This window comes from Pteropus vampyrus, unplaced genomic scaffold, assembly GCF_000151845.1.
Source record: "Pteropus vampyrus isolate Shadow unplaced genomic scaffold, Pvam_2.0 Scaffold25, whole genome shotgun sequence".
Taxonomy (NCBI): domain Eukaryota; kingdom Metazoa; phylum Chordata; class Mammalia; order Chiroptera; family Pteropodidae; genus Pteropus; species Pteropus vampyrus.
In genome coordinates this window covers 3766819-3789026 of record NW_011888806.1, presented here as the reverse complement: position 1 = coordinate 3789026, position 22208 = coordinate 3766819, and the positions used below count along the sequence as shown (strand labels likewise).

The following is a 22208-nucleotide window of genomic DNA, read 5'->3' as shown; positions in this document are numbered from 1 at the left end:
CTTCATGGCACTTATGACTGACTGAAGAACACGGATTGAAAAGAGTATTGCTAGTTAAGAAACTCCTCCCTCCCTCCCTCCCTTCCTTCTTCTCTCCCTCCTTCCCTGTGCAAATTAGAAGTTCTTTTATTTTTCTCATGCCGTTTTCTCTCTGCTGGGAATGTTCAAGCCCAGAGAGTCTCAAAGTAAGGTCCATGGACCAGCTGCATCAGCATCATCTAGGAAACTGTTAAGAATGCAAATTCTTGGGCCCTAACCAAGGCCTATTGAATCACAATTTCTGGAGTCAAGGCTGAGCAATCTTTGTTTTAATGAGCCTCCAAGTGATCCTGATACACATAACATTTGAGAAACACTATCCAAGTTCAAGTCTTCCTCTTTAAATTCTAGGTATCCTTTAAGGCTCAATTCAAATGTCATTTTCACTTCAAATTCAAATTTCCATGGAGTCAGAAGTAGTCTCCATCTCTTCTAAGCTTCCAAAGAATTTTATTTGTTGAAATATGTGTTAGTGCAACAGAAATTTTTGCATATTTAATGTACACATATTACTTTGATTAAAAAATAAAGGTCTAGTAATTATGGCCCATTTTATTTGTGAGCTAACCATGTATGTATGGTTGGATCATTGTGATTGTGGTAGGTGTGGAGGTTTGGGAGGGTGGCATGGTGATTCTGCAGATTGATTAGAAAAAAGGGGATTATAAAGGAAGTCAATCATAGCTTTTTACTCAAAAAGAGTGTTAGAGCAGTATGAAGGGAGAGAGAAGACAAAGGAACAAGGATGGGAGAAAGGGCATCCAGTAAAAACAAGAACTAACAGGTTTTTAAATTTCTCCTCATCAATGCCATAGGTACAGGTGCTTACAAAACAATCCAGAAGCCAACTAACAACTAAAGATGCCTCAGATGGCACTCTGTGGAAGCAAAGAAGACAACCTTTCTAGTTTTTTTCCCCAGTGTGATTAGGATAAAGAACACTGAATACATGATTTAAATAGTCTGAGGAATTTCAAACTTCATATGCTATATGTATTTTCTGTTAATCTTCTCTGATCACACATGCTTGCAAAAGTCTGGTTTCAGACCTACTTGTCCGCTTTTTTAGCTAAATTCCAATAAGAGATTGGAGGCAAGGAGGTGTGGGGTAGGAGGGGCAGTGGATAATATAAAATAAAATAAATTGCCTAGGAAACTCCTGGAAAGTTAAATTGGTATAGATGTTACATTTATACCTCTCTAGCATTTAATTCCATTCTTCTTTGTACTATAGTGTTCAATAATAAAGTTATCTAATGAATACTAAAAAAAATATATATATATATCATTTTTATTCAGTTATCAAAAAACCTTAAAACACAGTAAATACATTACCTGTGTTTTTGGTCAGGTATCTTGCTATTGCTAGGCTCTGATGAAGATTAAGTCCATTGACTTCCAAAACAGGGATTTTGCCAAATGGAAGAGCTTAAAACAAAATGTGCCAAGAAAGAATCAACTTCTATAACAAAATTAAGAGTTATAATACTACATTTTTACTGATAATTGTGGAAGCAAAACATGATTTTAAAGTCATGGAATTCTTGAAAATTTATTCTTTAAAAATTTTATTTTTATTTTTTGATTACAATTGACATACATTATATTAGTTTCAGGTGTACAGCACTGTGCTTAGACATTTATATAACTTATGAAGTGATCACCCCGATAAATCCAATATCCTTCTGACACTATACATAGTTATTACAATATGCTGACTATATTCCCCATGCCACACTCTACATCCCCATGACTATTTTGTAACTACCAATTTGTACTTCTTAATTCCCTCCCCCATTCACCCACCCCTACCCTCACAATCTGGCAACCATCAAAATGCTCTCTGTATCTATGAGCTTGTTTCGGTTTTGTTTGTTCATTCATCCTGTTCTCTAGATTCCACACATAAGTAAAATCATATGATATTTTCTTTCTCTGTCTGACTTACTCCACTCAGCACAATACCCTCTAGGTCCATCCATGTTGCTGTAGATGGCAAGATTTCATTTTTCTGAGTGTGACTGAGTAACATTCCGTTGTATATATGTACCACCTCTTCTCCATTTATTCACTGATGGTTGCCTCCTTTTCTTGGCTATTGTAAATAATGCGGCAATGAACATATGGATGCACATGTCCCTTCAAAGTAGTGTTTTGAGTTTCTTCAGATAAATACCCAGAAGTGGAATTACTGTATGCTTCTTTGTCTCTTGTTATAGCTTTTGTTTAAAGTCTATTTTGTCAGGTATAAGTATTGCTACCCCAACTTTTTGTTTGTTTCCATTTTCGTGGAATATCTCTTTTCCTCCTTTTACTTTCAGTCTGTGTGTGTCTTTCAATCTGAAGTGAGTCTCTTGCAGGCAGCACATGTAAGGGTTTTGTTTTCTTATGCATATCTCACCCTATGTCTTTTAATTTACATGTAAATTGTTGATAGATATATAGTTACTGCCATTTTATTATTCATATTTTTTCTTTTTAAAAAAGTCCCTTTAACATTTCTTATAGTACAGGTTTGGTGGCGATGAACTCCTTTAGCTTTTTCTTGTCTGGAAAGCTCTCTATCTGTCCTTTAATTCTAAATGATAGCTTTGCTGAATAGAATAATCTTGATTATAGGCCCTTGAATATTTTATGCCAATCCCTTCTGGCTTGCAAAGTTTCTGCTGAGAAATCAGCTGACAGTCTTATGGCAGCTCCCTTGTAGGTAACTAATTACTTTTCTCTTGTTGCTTTTAAGATTCTCTGTCTTTTACCTTTGGCATTTTAATTATGATGTGTCTTGATGTGGGTCTGTTTGGGTTCATCTTGTTTGGGACTCTGTGCTTCCTGAGCTGGTATGTCTATTTTCTTAAGGAAGTTTTCCATCATTATTTCTTCAAATAGGTTTTCAATCCCTTGCTCTCTCTTCTTTCTGGTACCCTTGATGTTATTACTCTTGATGTTGTCCCAGAGGCCCTTTAAACTATCCTCTCCTTTTTTCTTGTTGTTGTTCTGATTGAGTGTTTTCTACTACCTTATTTTCCAAATTGTTGATTTGATTCTCTGCTTCATCTAATCTACTGTTGATTCCCTCTAGTATATTCTTTATTTCGGTTATTGCATTCTTCATTTCTGCCTGGTTCTTTTTTATATTTCCTATCTCTTTGTTGAAGTTCTCATTAAAATAATTGAGCATCCTTACAACCAGCGTTTTGAACTCTGCATCTGGTAGATTGCTTGTCTCCATATTGTTCAGTTATTTTTCTGGAGCTTTGTTCTTTTCTTTCATTTGAGACATGTTTCTTTGTCTCTCCATTTTGGCTGCCTACTTGTGTTTGTTTCTATTATTAGATAGAACTACTATGTCTCCAAGTCTTAATAAAGTGGCCTTATGTAGTAAGTGTCCTCTGGGACCCAGTCGCACAGTCTCCCTGGTCACCTGGTCACCCAGGTGATTCTCAATGATGGTTATCCCTTGTGTGACTTGTGTGTGCCCTTGTGTTGCAATTGAACCTTGGTTGCTGTTTGCACACCAATAGAAGGGACTGACTCTTAGGCTGATTGATTGTGAAGACTGGCCATGACCAGGGGAGAACCTGTTGTGCAGGGGCTGACCATATACAGCAGGATTTGCTTTAGCGGGGCTCTGGTGCCTTTCCAGTCTGCCCTTTAGGAGTGACTTTTGCGGAGGTGAATGGATAGTGCCCTGGTGTGGTCTAAAGCTGGCTACCAGTTGTCTTGATTCAGGGGCCTCTTGGGAAGGGCTCTGTTGCAGGCTGAGGTCACTGCCTGTGTCTTCCACAGGAGCTACAAAGTGACCTGCAGATGGTTCCCATTTGTGCTGGCTTGGAGGTGCCTGGGAGGGGCTAAGCTGTGAACTGAGGTTGGCTACTGCTAGTGCCGGGGTTGGGGCTGCTTAGCAAGAGGTACAGGACACATTGAGGCCAGATGCTGCTTGTTTGGGGTTTGCAAATCTGTGACAGATTTTAGGAAAGTTCAGCATGAGCCAAGACAGGCCTTTTGTATAGAAAAGCCACTAGAAGCATCTTGGGTGGGTCCACAAGTTGAGCGGGGCATGGTCTCATGGAATCTGCAGGGCAAGGCAACCAGTGTTAGCTAGGTTGATAGAGACTCAAATATGGCAGCCACCTGCATCTGCATGCTGTGAGGGGGAGAGGGCTCAACAAAGGAACAATGGCTTCTGCCAGCATTTCTGTCTTAGAAAAAGCTGCTTCTCCAGCCCTTGCCCTGAAGTCATACAATTCAACTCTTCCCAACGTGTCCCTGGCATCTTTCGAGCTGCTTCACCAGCTCTGGAGCTCAGAGTGAGTGAAACCATCAGTGAGTAAGTTTGTGTGTGGGCCTTTTAAAAAGAGTGCCTGGAACTCCAGCCACCCTTTGTCTCACTCAGCCACAATCTTTGCTGGTTTTCACATCCAGAAGTAGCGGGGACTTCTCTTACTGGCACTGGAAACCTAGGCTGCAGATCCTAGTGTGGGGTTAGTTAGGAGCCCTTATGCCTCAAGAGGGACCTCTGGAGCCAAGACATTCCTCCCAAATTTTAACCGCTACATGAGAGTGTGGGATCAGCCCATTCCATGTCTCTGCCCCTCCTACCAGTCTTGAGGTGGCTTTTCTGTATGTGTTTAATTATAGAACTTCTGTTCAGTTAGACCTCAGGTATTCTCAATGGTGGTTGTTCTGTAGTTTAATTGTAATTTTGATGTGGTTGTAAAAGGAAGCAAGCACAGCATTTACCTGTACCACCATCCTAACTGGAGTCTTGACTATTTATTCTAAAAGGGATGTTAAGCACCCTCTAGTGGAATCTTTACATTTTATAAGCTAAAAAAAAAAAAAACAGTTGCTTGTTAGAAGAAGATCTGCTATAGTTAGTGACAGCACAGAGTCTAAAGTCCAGGTTAACAGTGATACCCTGTATTACAGTATATATTTTCATACATTTATGTATACTTACTACTTAATTTCTAAAAAACAAAAAACAAAAAAAACCTTTCTTTTAAAGCTTAATTTTTGTGGCCTCAATCAAGGATCACATTAATTCTTTAAAACCATAATCTGAGAAATATGGAGAGTTTGACTTATATATTGAGTTATGGTAAGGATTTTGGCAAAATTCTTTTTTTGATGAGGGACTATTTGAAGTCTATAGTAAGGCAGCAAGTATATTTGTACAAATATAAGACAGACCTATAGCAGATATTATATTAATATTTTATCTATAATTTCTACTTAGTTTTGTTATTTAAACCTATTATATTTTTGTCAGAAAGCAGTATATATTTGTCATAAAAAATTCTCAGTTGAAGATAAATAGAAATAATTCTCCCACATAATTATAACTACTTTAATATTTTAATTGCTTTCTCATATGCATTAAGAAAACAAAATTACACTGTATATAATTAGGCTTTTACACAAAAGATATAAATTTTTATCCTCTTTAACCATTTATGTGTTGGATCTCTGTTAAAGTATTTGAAACTATATCCTAACCACATTGAATTTTAAGATCCCTTCAACTCTATAAAAATATTAAGAAAATGCAGCAATTCCATTTTCAATAACATAATAAAAAATTAAGGTAGAATAAGTTATGAGGCATTCAAAGAACTTATATCTAAAAACTAAAAGGCCGAATTTGTTATATGCAGTATCTTCGCAACTTGCTTTTCATCTCAACTTAATTAGTGGACAAAATTAATTTTCACCTATTTTATGTTCACAGAATTAAAAACCCATATACAAATTTTGATATCAGGAGAAATGTTTGGATGTTAATGGTAAAGTTTCTTGAGAACAGAAAATAAAATATTCTATCACGCCAGAGAAGAATTCTCTCATAAGAAAAAATAATAATTTCAAGGACAATGACTTTTAAGGAACTCATGCTTCCAAAAGGCATATAACAATATTTATTGCTAATATACTATCTATCCTGGTACTATTGTTGTTGGCATTATCTAGTGCAAGAAACTTGGCCTATAGCATTAAAATGACCTTTGTTTGAAAATCAGCTCTTCCATGCTAGGGCTGTGAACCTGGAAAAATTATCTAAACTCTGTGTGCTTCAGTTATCCCAATATAAAATAGAATCAAAAGTACATTTCATGTAGGCATGCTAGAGAAATTAAACAAAATAGAGTCTGCAGAGTATCTACTAAGTGCTAGATAGTCTTCAAGTCAATGGTTGTTTTCTTTAACTTCATCTTTATGTGAATTTGTAATAATCCAGTCATCAATATGTGAAGTTTAGATATATAATTAATATTTAGTTAGTATTTCTAGGTAACATGACAAGCATCTAGAGGATGACTTACAATTTACTGGGAACTGCACACTGTTGTTTGTTTAATGTAATAATATTTCTAATTCTTCCTCATTGTCCTGAGTGCTAAGTATCATGTTTTGATTGGGTTACCTGCCCAATTTGTCCATTTGCTCTTTCCTCTGATCAAACAGATTCCAATTATGTTTGTATATCCACCTATCTCTCATATAGTCACATGCGTAATGAAAATTCATTCCATCCCCCAACTTCAAGGGAAACTAGATGGTTCTAAGGTCTTTTTCATCTCCTTTGCCAGTGACTGACTCAGAAATGGACATGTGACCCAATTTGAGCCAGTAAGACACGAGAAATTTGCTGAGGTCTTCTGGAACAGTTTTTCTTCATTCTTCTGAGAACACTTAAGGAAGCAGTCTCTCTCACCTACCCTTTCTCATATATCCTCTCAATATTGCTATTCAATACTGTGAGGCTGGAATTGTAGCAAACATATTGTTACCGGCCTCATGATGCAGCCAGCACACAGAGAAGGAAAAATGGATATAGCCATCCTTTGAAAACTGTTCTATTTCAGGATTTTCAGTTATATGATACAATCCGTTTCCTTATTATTCAAGCCATTTTGAGTTTGTTTTTCTTTTAGAGTGGTATAGCTGATCTGCTCATCAAAACATTATAAGATATCTGTAGCAAATTTATCCAATTCCAATTGTCAAGAATATTGACTTCAGTATTCCCCCATTTCAACTCTTCTGACAAAACTTCATATTGATTTATCTTTTTATTCTCTTTCTGTGATGTTTGTATTTTCGCCTTGAACAGGAAATTCTCTGGGTCATATAGCATTTATTTAATTTGTCTGACTGCTACTTCTCAATATAAAGCTACATGAGATTAAAAAAGAACTTTATTTTTTATTTTCCTGAAGAAAGACAAAAATTCTGGAAACGTATTTTCTCTACATTTTCATCAACTTTTATTTGTACTACTTACTTGGTTTGATTTCAGGCCAATCAGCTTGTTCTATTCTGTGGTCTTCATATTTTATGTCCAAATATGCAAATATATAACGAATAATTTCTGCTCTCCCCCTCATATTAAAATAAGTGAGTTTGTAGTTTGGCATGGTATAATTCTGGAAAGAGAAAAATGGAGGAATTATTTTTACAGCCCTCTAGAAATGTTTCAACAGTTTTCTTTGGGGACATTTTGACAACTTTATGACATCTTTTGAGATAACTGGAGGTATTAGAGGATATTTTAAAACCAGAATTATAAATCACTATTCTAATAACATATGAGAATGACTTGAAATAAGATCATGACTCTCTTTTTAAGAACTAGCTGGGACATTCCAGAGAAATAACCAAATTCAAATTTTATTTATAAAAAGACTTCAGAGTAAGAAGTTATCTGCACACCTACTTTCAGAAGATGGAGTCAAAAACTTATCATTTTAAGATGTTTTTGTCCTGCCTTTAGTCACTTGTAATAGATGGTATTTGACATTTGGTTTGCTGTTTACTCCACTGACATAGCTGAGTTCGTGAGGACAGCTGGTTCAGGACTGCAAAGGCAGGATACACACAAGAGGAACATGAGCCAGCCATGCCAACCTGTCATCTCCTCTCTTCCCTCACCCATGGCTTTTCCCTCTAGGAATCAAAGGCTTTGGGAAACATTGCTTTTTTCTTTCTTACTGTTGCATGCTGTTGAGTTTATAGGGGTGCTTGCACCATACAAACAAACTTGATCTTGGGGACCTCTGTTGAGATGAGACAATGGTGAACATATTCTTCCATTCCCTCTGTAGAGGAGCAAGGAAGAAAAACTGCAAACTTTTCTTACATTTCGGAGAGTTTGCTAATACTAGCTATATTGGTTAGATATATGTCACTTTAATTTTGTGTTTTCTGTGATTTGTATTATTTCATTTCCGTTTTTTAATATATAATTATTTTAAGCACTAATAGTAGACTGTATTGTAATTTTATAATATTTAGGTAACTGAGAAAGAAACATTTTCATTTGAAATTCAGTTTCCCATTTAGTTACTGTGTATCTTTTGGTTAGCCAACAAAATCTCACTGAATTTCAAAGCACACTTTTTATAAATAAAGATACTAATATGGATGTGGGAATTTAATGAGGTAATACATTTAAGCATACAGCACAATGCTAAACACTTAATAATTATTAGCTATTAATAATAACTTTAAACTGGTTTTATAGTGAAGAATAAACACTGTGAATACAGAACACTAAAAATAAATAATAATTATAATAAATTACATGAATAAAATCATAAATAATAATTTATTTAAAGTGGCAAGTTTAAATATTTTATTCTCTGCTAAGGATGTCTTTCAAAGATATTAATGGATAAAAGAAAATTTGGGCTTAAGCCCCAAACAAAGTCCCATCTGAAATCACATCACAAGAAAGATCAAAGAATCATAAAAAGCTAGATTGCCACGCTCATATTTCAAGTTCATGCATTCATGGTGTCTATCTGTGGAGAGGATGACTGGAAATAACTGTCGAGTTGCCTATGTAGATACCCTGAGGATCCAGGAAGTGAATGTGAAGGTGATTCCTAACAAATCCACTTATCAGGACCTGGGTTTTCCATGTCTGGATGTTGTGTTGTGCAGGTGGTACTCTTTGTTAGAAACGGAGAGTTACTCTAATCATTCTCTGCTCTCTCCCACTCCCACTAGCCAGTCCAGTCATTGTCCAAGTGAAATGTGGTACATGCCATACATATCAATATGTGAGGAAATGATCTCAGTAGAGAGAAGAATTCACTAGACTAAACTAATGAAAATTCCAAGATTTACAGTCCTAAATTCCTTTGGGGGAGAAATATGCATACAGGGAGTTCAAATTTGGGAAGACTAAATGAAGTGCTCGTCAGAACAATGAAACTGTTTTCAAGTTCCTTAAAAATAGTGAACTTATAAATAAAAAGTGGGAAATATTGACTGCACAAAAAATAGTAAATAAAATAGTAAAGTAGTAAGTTTCCTTCTGAAAAAAATAAAACATTTACATAATCATAATAAAGGGGAATAAAAAGCACAATTGTTATAGTACCTGATCTATTTGCTTTAAACCTAAAAAGAACAAAAAAAAATTCAATTGTTATAGTACCTGATCTATTTGCTTTAAACCTCAAAAGCACAATTGTTATAGTACCTGATCTATTTGCTTTAAACCTCAAAAGAACAAAAAAAAAATTCAATTGTTATAGTACCTGATCTATTTGCTTTAAACCTCAAAAGAACAAAAAATATTCTTCAAAGTGGAGAAAGTATCATTCTTAGTTGCAGTTTCTATTTAGAAAGCATTTTAAATTGATTTTTGTTGTCATAGGTCAATGTTTCCACAATAATGAAATTATATATTTTTTCTTATAAACATGTCTATATAGATTCATATATGTCAATTATGGTTAACATTAAAAAATTAAACATATAACCGTTTCTCATTTGATCAAATGCCACATAACTATCTATCAGTGCCTAACTCCTGAATTCTGTGTGAAAATAAAAGAGTTGTTTGTTGCTAATTTGCAAAATCATGCTATTTTATATTGCATTTCACTCAAGTAAAGAAGATATTTAAAAATTCTTAGCATTGGTTGATAGTTATCTATATTTCTCTGTAAATATAACTTTAAATCTGAGATTTGGCACAGGCCCATGAACATCTGACAAATGCTTATCTTTTAGACCACGCTTTCAACAGTTGTAACTTATTAATGAAGCTGTATTTGCCATTACAGTCCTGTAGTCACTTGTATAATTATATTTTCTATGGAGTAAAGTCTGGTTTCTTGATTGTTACAGCTACAAAATCCCAAACTTGAAGATTTTTGTTTTTCAGAGTATATGTGCACATTTTTATAACAAGAAAAATAAGTAAATGTAAATGTAGTTGGAAATATTTACTGATTCTAAAAGTCCTTTCTATATTTTATAAAGCTTTTGCATAAAAACTAACATGAAGAATTCTAGGTAAATATTTCTATGGCCAATGAAAATAGTTAAGGAAATTTACAATAAGGGCTAAAGATATGTATAGAAGATAGTGTTTAGGAGAATATATTCTCCTCTCTTATTGCATTTAGCATTATATCTCTGTTATAATAATCTCGCTTTATTAACGCCTTTATTTTGTGAGGATGATGGACTAAAAGGAGGAAGGTAAAACATATCCCACGCCCTACGAAGGGATGCAATGAGGAACAAGTTCAAGGGCAGAGCATGTCAATGGTGAAGGGAATGTGTGGTTTTGGAGTCACTCCTGCCACTTACTACATGAATGGTCTTGGGCACTCACCTGGTCCTAGCTTTAGTCTCCTCACCTGTAAAATGGTAAGGAAAATATTGTGTGTAAAGTACCAATACAGTGTTTGACACATAGTAAGAGGTGAAAAAGAAAAGAGAGGAGAAAAGGGGAGAGAGGAAGGGAGAAAGAGAGTTCCCAGCTTAGTAGAGGAGACAGTTCAGCTTTGTGATTTGGTTGGACTCAAATCCTCAAGATCATGTTCCTTGATAAACGTATCCTGCTGCAAGCACAAAAAAAAATTAAAAACTAAATATAAAAAGGAAATCTATAGTTAGGATTAAAAGGAAGATAAACTTTGGGCCAAAATGAACAGGAAGAAAATGCAGTGAGCAATACTCCAAATTCTGAGAGATGTGGTGGCCAGCCAGGAGTTTAGCTCCTTCAGAATAAAAGAGAATAAAATTCTGCACACAAGATGGAGACTGGAGGGACATCCTGCCTGAAAGTAGGATATTTCTATAAATATTTTTAAAAGGTCAAATTGCAAATCTCTAGTAAAACTGATAAAGAGAACAATATGTGAAAAGTCACAAATAATTAATATTACATATAAAAAAGGTCACAACAGCAAATAAAGCAGGTCATTAAAAATCATAAGCTAACACTACAAATAATTTTATGTCACTAAATCTAAATCCTTAAACGGGAAAATTTTGAGAGAGATATAAACTGACACAATCAAATCAAAAAGAAACTGAAAGCCTGCATTTAACAATAACCAATAAGGAAACTGAATTGGTAATTAGTTACACCCATGAGAGACACCAGGCCCAGGTGGTTTTACAGGTGAATTTTAGTTAATCTTCAAGGGAAAGGTAATCCTTGTCTCTTATAAGTAGTTTCAGAGAATAGAAAAATGGAAAAAGATCAAAGATATTAAAAGAGGAAAGTTATAAACTAATCTTACTTATAAACATAGATATAAACATCCTAAATAACTTATTAGCTATTCAATTTTAGTAGTGTATAAAAAGAAATAAAATGTAATGACAAGATAGGGTTTATCCCACAAATGCAAGATGTTTCAACACCAAAACACCTATCTATATAATATACTACATTAATAGATTAAAAGAGAAAAACCATAAATCATATGATCTCAGTAGATGAACATAAATGATTTTTTAAAAAAACCCATAAAGTTAATCATTCATTTGTGATCAAAACTCTTAAAAAATGCTTAGCAAACTGGGAATAGAGGAAAACTCCCTAAACCTATTAGAGCTCTACAAAAAAGTTAGAGCAAACATCAGACATGGAGAACCAAAGGAAGCATTTTATTTAATGTCAGGAATAAAAAGAACCTCACTATTACTATTCAACGTAGTCCTGGGTGACCTAGTTATTTTAGTAAGGTAAGACAATAAATGACATATATAAGGAGTAGAAAGAGACAAAAACTGTCCTTATTTGCAATCAAAATGATTGTCTGTATTCAAAATCCAAGACAGTCTACATATAACCTGATCCTAAATTTCAAATGGAAATACTAAGGACCAAATTAGTCAAGACAAATTAAGAGAACAGGCGAGGACTTGACCTACCAGACAGCAAGACTTACATTAAAAACCTTGTAATTCAGATCATGTGATCTTTGTTCAGGACTGTTCAGACATACAGAAATGCATAGCATCTAGAAAACAGAACCTCAGATACCCGACAGACAAGACATTACAGTGAGAACATGAAGGGACCAGAGGAAAATGCTTCTGAGACAAAAGAAGAAAAATATAATTTGACCCCAACTTTACATAAAACATGCAAATAACATCCAAGTGGATTATAGAGCTAAACATGATTTGACTGGCCTAGGCAAATTGCAATGTCATGCTGGTCTTTTATTTCCTGTTAGCTTCATTTCTGAGCCCTTCCACTGTCATTCTGTGTTAAGAATCCCATACGGGGAAAGCGGCATGTATTTCCTGAAATGATACAGAACTAAGAAGTAAAAAGTTGATCATTCTTAAACTAACCACTGGCTTCCTTCCACTCCAAAGAAAGTCATGTAAAGTTCCTAATTCAGCAGACAAATAAAAAGCCCTCTTAGAATTCTGTTCGAAAAATAAGATACACAGTTTCTCAAAAAAACATATGAATAATGACTAATAAATACCATGGATAGAAACTTTCACGTGTGAATTCATATGAATGTAGCTGTTAAATGCAAACCAAGATTTAGTTTTAATACATGCTAAACTGGTTTAGAAATTAAATCTTTTATATGGAATATAATGGTGTTTTGAAAAGTTCTGTCTTGGGTATTTCTTTTCTTTCTCTTAGGTTTGTAACTCTTTTTACTTAATATAACAATGATACATTTTAGTGTAGTAGTTTGATAGTTTGCAGTAGTAGTAGCCTGATAAAATATAAACTATCGTAATAAAACCATTTCATTTTAACTAAGCCAATATTCTCTTCTGTATATTGCTATAAGAGACGAGTAAAACATACTTTCAAAAATTCTAGTGTTTGTGTCAGAAAAGTGACATCAATTTAAACTTACCTCTCTGGCAAAGGAGGCTAGTGTTCAATTTCTATGTCATGCACCTTAAAGATTTCATATGATAGCTGAAACAGGGATGGAATTTTTGGAGTAATTTTGATGGATAAGAAACTTATACATAAAGAATTATTAACCACTTTACAATAATCCAGAACCTAAGTGCTATTAATTCTAATTTATTTTATTCATGAAAGTGTTGGTCTACATAAAGTATTACTATTAAATAAAAGAAAATTGGGCATTCCAGGTACAGTTTTATATATGCTATGAGTTTAAAGTATAAAAAACAAAGATTACTTGCGAATTTGCTCACGATTTTTTGCTATATGTAAACTTGCCCTGTAATAAATAGAGCATAATGTATGGACTCTCACTGAACAGACAATACTGTTTTGAAATGCAACAGCTTGATTCAGGCAACAATCACCTGAGATGTTATTGTCTATATGGAAAATTCTTGTGTATATTGACATTAACTAACAACACTGTATTACCTGCTAACAGCTAGTGCTAAAGAATACTGATTTCTCTCATTCACAGCATCCCTGGAAAAGTTGTCAGGTTGTAGTTAAATCGTAGGACAATAGAGAAATCTAAGGATCTTTGTTAATTGAGTAAGTTATGGATTTTAGTCAAACACTGGATGTTTAACTTTGAATTAGCAAGGCAAGATATCTATTTTCCTATCAAAGACCAACTAAATATTCATTTTAAATGGTTGCCTCACATTAAATCCAAAGCGAGAGGAATAATTAAAATAGCCTTTGGCAGCTGTCAGTTCAAATTTCTACCCTGAGGTAAATGTCCTTAATGATGTTTGAAACTAAATGATGATAAAATGCAATTCTTGGCAAAACATGGGGACGCTTCGACAAAATGAACCTTAAAGAGATAGAAAATATTACAAATAAAGTTTCTGAACTTTTTTTTTCTTTGCTTGCCGAAAAGAGGCCCTTTCTCTCAAGGAAATATTCAGTCTCCTACAGGTACAGGATTGGCATTTGTACAACCCAATAGTGAGTGACCCCTTAGATTTTGTGTCCTATATGCCTCACTCACCTCACTTGCCTCATCCTAGTCTTTGCCCTTGTTGAGAGGGCTAATAGTAATAGCAATGGCCAAAATTTACTAAGCACTGACTACATGTTCGTCACTATGCTAAGAATGTTTCATTCTTTCCCATTGAGACACAGCAAAGTTACCCACCATGTCAAACTTCCCTCTTCCTTCTAATAATAATAATAATAATAATAATAATAATAATACCTATTTTACATGGTGGTAGAGAAGAGTAAAATCTCTGAACTTTAAAGAAAAAAAGAAAAAGAAAGTGAAGAACTATGAAATTCTCTACTGCTTCACATATTGTGAAAACATCAGTTGGGAAAATTCTGGAACAAGTAACAAATCCTAATTAGGACTGAATTCTTCCTCTGGTATTTATTGACTATGTTTTCTCTGTTAAAAGCCACTCAAAGGTTTTTTTAAATCTCTTAAAATCTTTTAAAATCTCTTGTACCTACGTTTCTCTTAGAAATTACCATTTGATCTCCACTAACAGTCTCCAACTGAGAAAAGATCTGAGTAGTGAAATGTGAAAATAAGCCACAAGACAGTCTCTCAGTCACACACAGAATATGACAGCAATAAAAATTAAACCCTAAAGAGTGAAGACTATCTTGTTTCTTATCTTTACAGAATTCAGTCATATCACTTACTTGTGCTGCGTCTCTGTGGAGTGTCTAGTATCTTCTACGTCTTTGTATGTGACTGCATCTTGGGTTTACATGATGAGTTAACTGACAATCACAAGCCAATGAGAGAAGAGGTGACTTACTTCCTTGTAACTCTCTTCCTTCACTTCTTAGATGAAATATGACTGCCAAACAGTTTAAGGATCAAAGACTTCTGGTTATTCTTGGCGTTTAATGGGATCTTGGTGTATACATAACCTAACATATTTGCATACAGTTGGTAAAGTCCAAGTTATAGATGTGAAGTATGCCTGTTGCTACTGTTATGTAACAAAAGAGGTCTATTTGCCTGTGTGTGAGTCAAAGGAGAGAGACGTGCAGGTTTGCAGCAAAGAAAGTAAAGATCTATTTCAGGGAGCTGCAGGTCCCAGAGACACAGGAGAGTTCATGCTCTTAACAACCTGGCACCCCAGATGTCTTGGGAGTACAGATTATATAGTGGAAAACCAGTCATCATGGAAACGAAGGGAGTTGTGGTAATTGATCAGTCTGGCACCATCCCATCTGGTCCTGTGGCTGGTGAGGTTGTTCTGCCTCAATGGGCCTGGAGCTGAAATAAATCTAAAGCTGTCATCCTTAATACAACCAAAACTTATCGTCCCCATGGTTATAGACCTGAGGCTCAATAAATCGTATGTCCTAAGGCTTAATGATTAAAGGAGCGAGCATACGAAGGTAGAAAGTGGAAAAAGCAAGTAGGTCACAGTGCCATTATCTGGGCAAAACCAGCTCGAATCAGAAAAAAAACTATATTAAAGAAATGAAATGAAGTTTGTGTGCAGTTACACTACATGTTCATTTATTTTTAAAATCTTACACACAGGCTCCTGGAGAATGAGAAAATATGGGCGCAAGTAAACCCTCTTTACAGACACACTCTTGGTTTGCTTCCTCACTCCATTAGGTCTGCTTGGAGCATCCTTGCCTCACCACTTCCTCACCCGGACCCTCCTCCAACAGTCTCATCCTTTATCTGCAGTGTATTTCTTCAACACAGTGTCTGACAACATAGTATATTTTGTTTACACCTTCCAAAAGTGCAGACACTTCAACGTTTAGTTTACTATTGTGTCGTCAGAATTGAGAGGCGTTCCTGGCGCATCGCTGGCACTAATATATATTTGATGAATGAATGGTCTCAATTCGTATTTCCCCACAATTCACATTTTTACAAGAACTCTTTAAATTCTCATTGCAGCTGGTGTGTTTTATTTATAGTCACTTCTCAGAAGGGCCTTTTTAAAGTAAATTTGGAGTGGAAGATTCCAATATAGCTTGTTGATAATCCTATACAGATTAGTAACAAATGCCTAAATGTTTTAAGAATTTATTTTTTCACTCCTTAGCATAGAAATTAATTCCAGCTATAATAATAGGACAGCTCAGTGAAAAGACACAGTAAAACACCTGCCTGTGCATTATTGGGCCCACAGATTATCTGTGAAACATTTTAATGACAGGCTGGCTTTCAACTTTTAGAAAATTACGCTCATAGACAGCAAAAGCAACTGATTAATTGTGCAGTATTTCCTATTTCTAAACACTTTAAACTTTTAAAAATGTAAACATAAGAAATGGAAATAAATATATTAGTCAGTACAAAGTTTAATTAAGAAGACATAATTACAGCCCTTTATGTGCCCAAAAGATATGTGTAAGTCAAAATGAAATGCAAATGGAATGGGAGCCATACAAAACCAACACTTTGTATGTATTATCTTTCACTGAGTTTTAACTTACATTTTTAAAACCTCTTTTTGCCCTTACCTGAATCATTTTTAATCCCCTTTTATGATGAGGAAACAGAGATATAGGAAAATCGCTCAGGAATTTTGGATGCACAAGCTAGTGCACTCAGTGCATTACTTGGCAAGAAATTATTGTTTAATAAATATTAGTGGTTATTGCATATTTCTTTAATAATGGAAAAACAAATAAAATCGCTTAAAAATAGTCCACATGTTAGTTCCTCTTTAATTATTTATTTTGGTAAAGGAGAAGTATTCAAACAAACCTCTTTCTATTTTTCTGGCTGCTCTGCTAATGGAAGATAAAGGAAGTCTCCAGGAGAAGCCCACAGAATTTCCTTTACTTGACATCACAATGTCTTTTTCACAGTTAGTTGAGAACCTAAAAACACGTATTTAAACCCTGGATGGAGAAGGCAGGCTATGAAGAATATTTTTCTCTTTCTGCTTCTAATTTATTTGAGTAATTGAAATATGCCTGTAAATCTTTAGTGTTTATGTTTCCCCAGATTTCAATGGTGACAGCATTATTTTTCTTCCCTGACTCCAGGTACTGTGAAGAATGATACAGTAATTATTTCCAAGGTTGCGAGTAAAGGTTTTTCTGCCTAGCTCTTTGGTTAAAAGAGGATTCCCAGATATAAGCAAATAATGGTAATATAAATAGCTAATATTCGTTAACTGCTACCCATGGGCAAGCATTGAACAAAGTGCTTGTCATATGTTATCTCATTTAATACCCACAAAATAACATCACAAATGATGTATATATACTTGAATATGGTTATGTAACTGACTAGGGCATGTCATGAAAGCATTTCTGGATGCAAAATTCTCAAACATTTGAATCTTATTCATGAGATTTTATATTTACTCTTCTGCCAAAAATGGAAAAATAAGAATTAAAATAAAGTAAGTTGCTTTCAAGATTTTTCCAGAATCAATTACTGTCCTCTCTGTATCATTATAATATACATCGTAGGAGAAAAAACCATGCATTAAATCTTACCTCTTCCTTTACCTTATCCTCTTACCCAAAAGAGTTTCATTTCCTCTCCTAAACTCAGTTCTTGGAATGTAAGAGTTTGCCTAGTTACCTCTGAAGTCACTTTCTGTGCTATTATTCAATGACATAACTTTCCCCTGAAGACATTTCTCTGTCTTGCGTGATAATGTGAATGATAACTAAGTCCAAAGGCACACAGAGTTCATGGACTGAAAATTATAGGGGCATAAATTATCTTTGACCCCAAATCTAGCAACAAAGACTCAAGATACTCAGATCACTGGACGGCCACACTCTGATAATCCCACATCACAGGATGAACTTACTCTTTTATAGACGCTAAAACTAATGCAGACAAAAGTATAATTTAGGGGAGATTTTTGGTGAGATTGAAGTACTTTTCTAGATGTTATCAAGAAGCAAGCAACCAAAATATATCTATTAAAATGATTTATTTGTATTTTTTTACATATTTTGAAAATATATTAATCTGAAGAAAGAGAAGATTTTGGGGAATAAGAAAGTGTCAGAAAAATTCCAAGACAGTAGGGGACTAATAATAGCAAATGCTGATATTTGTGCTGATCGTGTTCCTGGTACTCACTCAATGTTTTCATTTGCCAAGGTCTCAAAACCAGCAAGCAGAAGATCCATATCTATGTTTCTTACTCTATTAGGCTTCTGCCATTTACTGACACTATTTCTCAGGATTATTCAACTTTCTTTAGCCTCACTATACATATCAAGTAAATTTCTGCTCTAAATTCTTTCTCCTAAGCAGGTTTTTTTCACCATTTTACTTGAGAAATTGATTTTGTATGCCTTCATATCAGACATGTAGGATTTCTGGCAGAATTATTTCAGACTGGCCTGCAATGCAAAAAAAAAAGGAAATTTCTTAGAACAAAGAAAATCTTGTTTCTGTTGACACAAGTAACATCTGCTGTCCTGTGCCTATAAGGACAACCAAGCTCTAGTGAAAGGAAAATTCTAAGAGATGACTACAGAAATTAGATAAAGCTTCAATTCTTTAGAGCACACTTATACAAGAACATAAAAATATATACAGTTTGTTAAAGCAAAGAAGCAGCAGTTTTCATTTACACCAAAGTAAAAAAAAAAAAAGATCCAAAGAAACAATGAACAAAGTTATGCCAAGAAATAATTTTTCTGGACTCTAAGACACAATTTTGTTACATGAGTACTTTGGTTCATCATGAGTCTGAGCCATATGGAGAGAAAATATCAGCTATTTCCAAAATTCTGGGACCAAGTCCACAAAGGCTGGAAATGGTATGTTTTCTGGCAGTATGTACATTTCGTTGATGGAAACAGTTTCAATAGCTCATGGGAAGCTATGGGCTTCAATTAGGATGAATCACAATAGTCTAGGGGAAAGATCCAGAACTATTACTAGGCCTGGATTTTAGAGGAATTTATATAAATGATTAAAAAGTTGTTATCCACGAACACCAACTGAAAAATGATGTGTTAATGTGATTATGTAAAGAACTGAATGCTTCTTAAATATTACCATGGGTCCTATGGCCCATGTAATAAGTGTCAGTTAGACACAGCAGTGCTGTAATCACAGCATCTTTGTTTGCCTCGGTGGCTTTGACCGTTTGACCATCCCCTTCCTTCCTCAAAATCCATTTGGTTTCCTCTCACAATTTTATGTTCTTTCAAAGAGAACCTGCCTCAATCAAATACTTCTGTTTAATAAAGGGAGAAAAGTATACACATGAAAGAATAATTAACTTGAGATTCTCACTCAAGATTCATGCAACCAACATGTATTGAACGCTGGTACCAGCACTATAAAATATCTCCTATAAATATGTGTTTTTATGACATGTGCTTCTTAGTATCAGGTAAGAATACTTAAAAAAAAAAAATTTTATAAGACAATTTTCAGGTTTTCACCAAGATAAAAGATGCTGTTATTACTGGTGCAAGTGTTACTTTTCTCATGAAGATTTATCTTCCTATTGATTATGCTCTTTGTTGAAATGACCCTGTTCTCTATAATTCGAGGCAACATTTAGAAAGAGGGTTTGCTGAACAACTGACAAGAACTTCGTGGCCTATTTGACAAATGTATTTCTTAGTATATTCTAACAAATTCAGTTTGGATTTTTCAGTGGTTTGTGAAATATTGAATGACTTCATTCAATTTCCAAAAAAGGCAGACCAAGGAACAGACCTTAGATAAATGGAGATTTACTAATTGCCGACATTTTGTTGGGCCCAATTTGAAAACAGAGCTTCCTTTTCTGCAAATAAATAGAAATTCATATGAAATTGTATATAATATTGACTTAAACTTCATGTTAATAGGCTACTATGTTTTCGTAAATGTTCAGAATCAAATTTTTTGTTTCTTTGAATGTAGTGGTAATCCTACTTCAATTTTAAATTCCTACTTGTTTGCTGTTTTAAAACAGCCCGTTAGAGAGAAGTATGCTCTGAGCTACATCACAGTCTCTTCAGTTACACAGCTCAAGCAAAACAGGGTTCTGATGTGCGACAGCTGCTAAGGTTAAGCTGCCGTTCATGGCTCATTTTTTCAGTTTTAGCAAATGCAAAGCATTACATATTTTTTTCTTTTTTTAATCAAAGGCATCTTTTATTTTTTATCAAAGTCGAAGGCATCTTTTAACACCTTTGAACTTCAAAAAGTGAAGTTTGAACTTAAGCCAGTTGAGCATTTAGTTTTAGTTCTCATTCTTTGGATCTTATTTATTAAGCCCTGTTGATAAATTCAAAAAATAAGGATGGCAAAATTTCCCCAAAATGTGCTTTAAAAAAAAAAAAAGAATTTAACCATTTTCCTGCATTATCTTAAGAACATATGATGGAAATGCTCAAATTGAATGTATGGGTTGATTTCCAAAAACTGAAAAGTCACAGTTCTTATATATTCTTTATTTAACATTTTAAAAATTGCTTTTTCTTTTTTATTATTCATATCTTGTTTAAATCCTACTGTTTAAATTTCCAAACTTGTCTTTTCCAAAGTAGCTGGATAAACATGACATTAACAGCACACGGTTATATCCCCAAACTCCACTAAAAAGGCAGTAAAAGTATGTGAAATGTAGTCAGAGAAAAGGGAAGCATTGGCAATATAAGAAACATTTCAAAAAACATTTTGGCAGACAGGAAGCAAGTGGAGGAGTGGCACTGGATCACAGCAGTGTAGTCAAAGTTATAATCCAAGTTTTCCTAAAGATAGGGAGAAGGATATATACTGCGGAGATGACATTCCAATAACCATAAGGAACCCATGAGACACCAGGGCCCCAAGGCTCATAAAAGTGGACTTGAGATTCAGGACCCAAAACCAGGGATTAGGTAAAAGTCAGCAGAGAAATCACTGAACCCCTGTTGACCTACCATTTTCTCAACCCCTACTGCCCACTGACCAACCCCTCAGCCTTCAAAAGAAAAGGAGGAAAAATCTTGGGGAAACAGAGACTATATTCTAATCACTGAATAATTTTCTTATAAATATGTAGTTTTGGAAAATAATTTTCATAAAAACAAATAAAGGGAGAAAATTGCAGTCAGTTCAAATATTTGATATGCTTACTTCAAAATAATGATAGTTGGGGGTGCCCTTTAAGGCACACACAGCAAATCTGTAAAGCAGATGTTATTAGACCCAGATGAGAAAATTAAAGCTTAGAGTTATTAAGTAGCTTACCCAAGGTTGCACAGTCTTAGGTAGTGGTTCTAGTACTCAAATTCTGCTTTGTTGATTACAAGCCTATGCTCTTACAACTACCTGAATATACTACTTCACAAAGATTTGGTTTATAACCACTCTGCACAGAGGAAAGACTCTTCAGGATAAAGAAAGAAGTGTTGAGGAACATTCTTCACAAGTTTAGAATTACTGATTATTTTATTGTTTAATTAATAAACTTGAAATTTAAAGGTTAGTATTAAATACTTCCAAATATTTTTTCTTAGAGCTACAAATATACGAAATTAAATTTAGAAATACAAATTAAGCTTAACAGTGTTGGTCAATCTTACCAAGAATTTCTTATCTTTTTTTTTTTATCTTATCATTTCCTTTGAGACTGTTTTTCTCTGTGCTTAATGTGTTCTGGATTCATTGTTCCCTGAAAAAAATTTTGCTCTGACTAATAATTGGGACCAAAGTACTTAGTATGATTTCTACCCATTTAAATATGAGCTTATATTTTCTGTATCCTTTACCAACCTTCGTCAGGTAGTCTAAATAACAATTTGCATATCCACATCTGAAAAGTTCCTGCTTTCTTTATACAAATATTTGGGCAGAGCCATCTCTCCAGAGAGCTGGGCTGAGGTTGGGGATGGGGCATAGAGAACTGATGGGATGCGGGGGGATGGGGTAGGGAGCACGGCTTTTTCTACGACCTAGAAGAAAAAATTTTACATCGTATCTTTTTTTAAAATTTTATTATTAGTTTCAAGTATACAGTACATTAGACATTAAATAGTTTATAAAATGATCCCC

At 34.5% G+C, this 22208-nt stretch overlaps 1 protein-coding gene across 3 annotated transcripts in view; it reads right to left on the bottom strand.

The window, feature by feature from the left end:
- Window positions 1-17747, bottom strand: part of HPGDS (hematopoietic prostaglandin D synthase) — a 32208-nt gene extending 14461 nt beyond the window's left edge. Inside the window, exons 1-5 of one of the 3 annotated variants that reach the window (XM_023528404.1) lie at window positions 17699-17747; window positions 14906-15066; window positions 13188-13252; window positions 7325-7466; window positions 1375-1467 (exon numbers count right to left, since the gene is read on the bottom strand). In XM_023528404.1, the coding sequence (XP_023384172.1) occupies window positions 1375-1467; window positions 7325-7457 (226 nt within the window). In that variant the 5' untranslated portion in view covers window positions 7458-7466; window positions 13188-13252; window positions 14906-15066; window positions 17699-17747. The remainder of the gene's footprint in view (window positions 1-1374; window positions 1468-7324; window positions 7467-13187; window positions 13253-14905; window positions 15067-17698) is intronic. The other 2 variants (XM_023528403.1, XM_011356278.2) reach the window with 2 other exon arrangements.
- Window positions 17748-22208: the final 4461 nt, after the last annotated feature.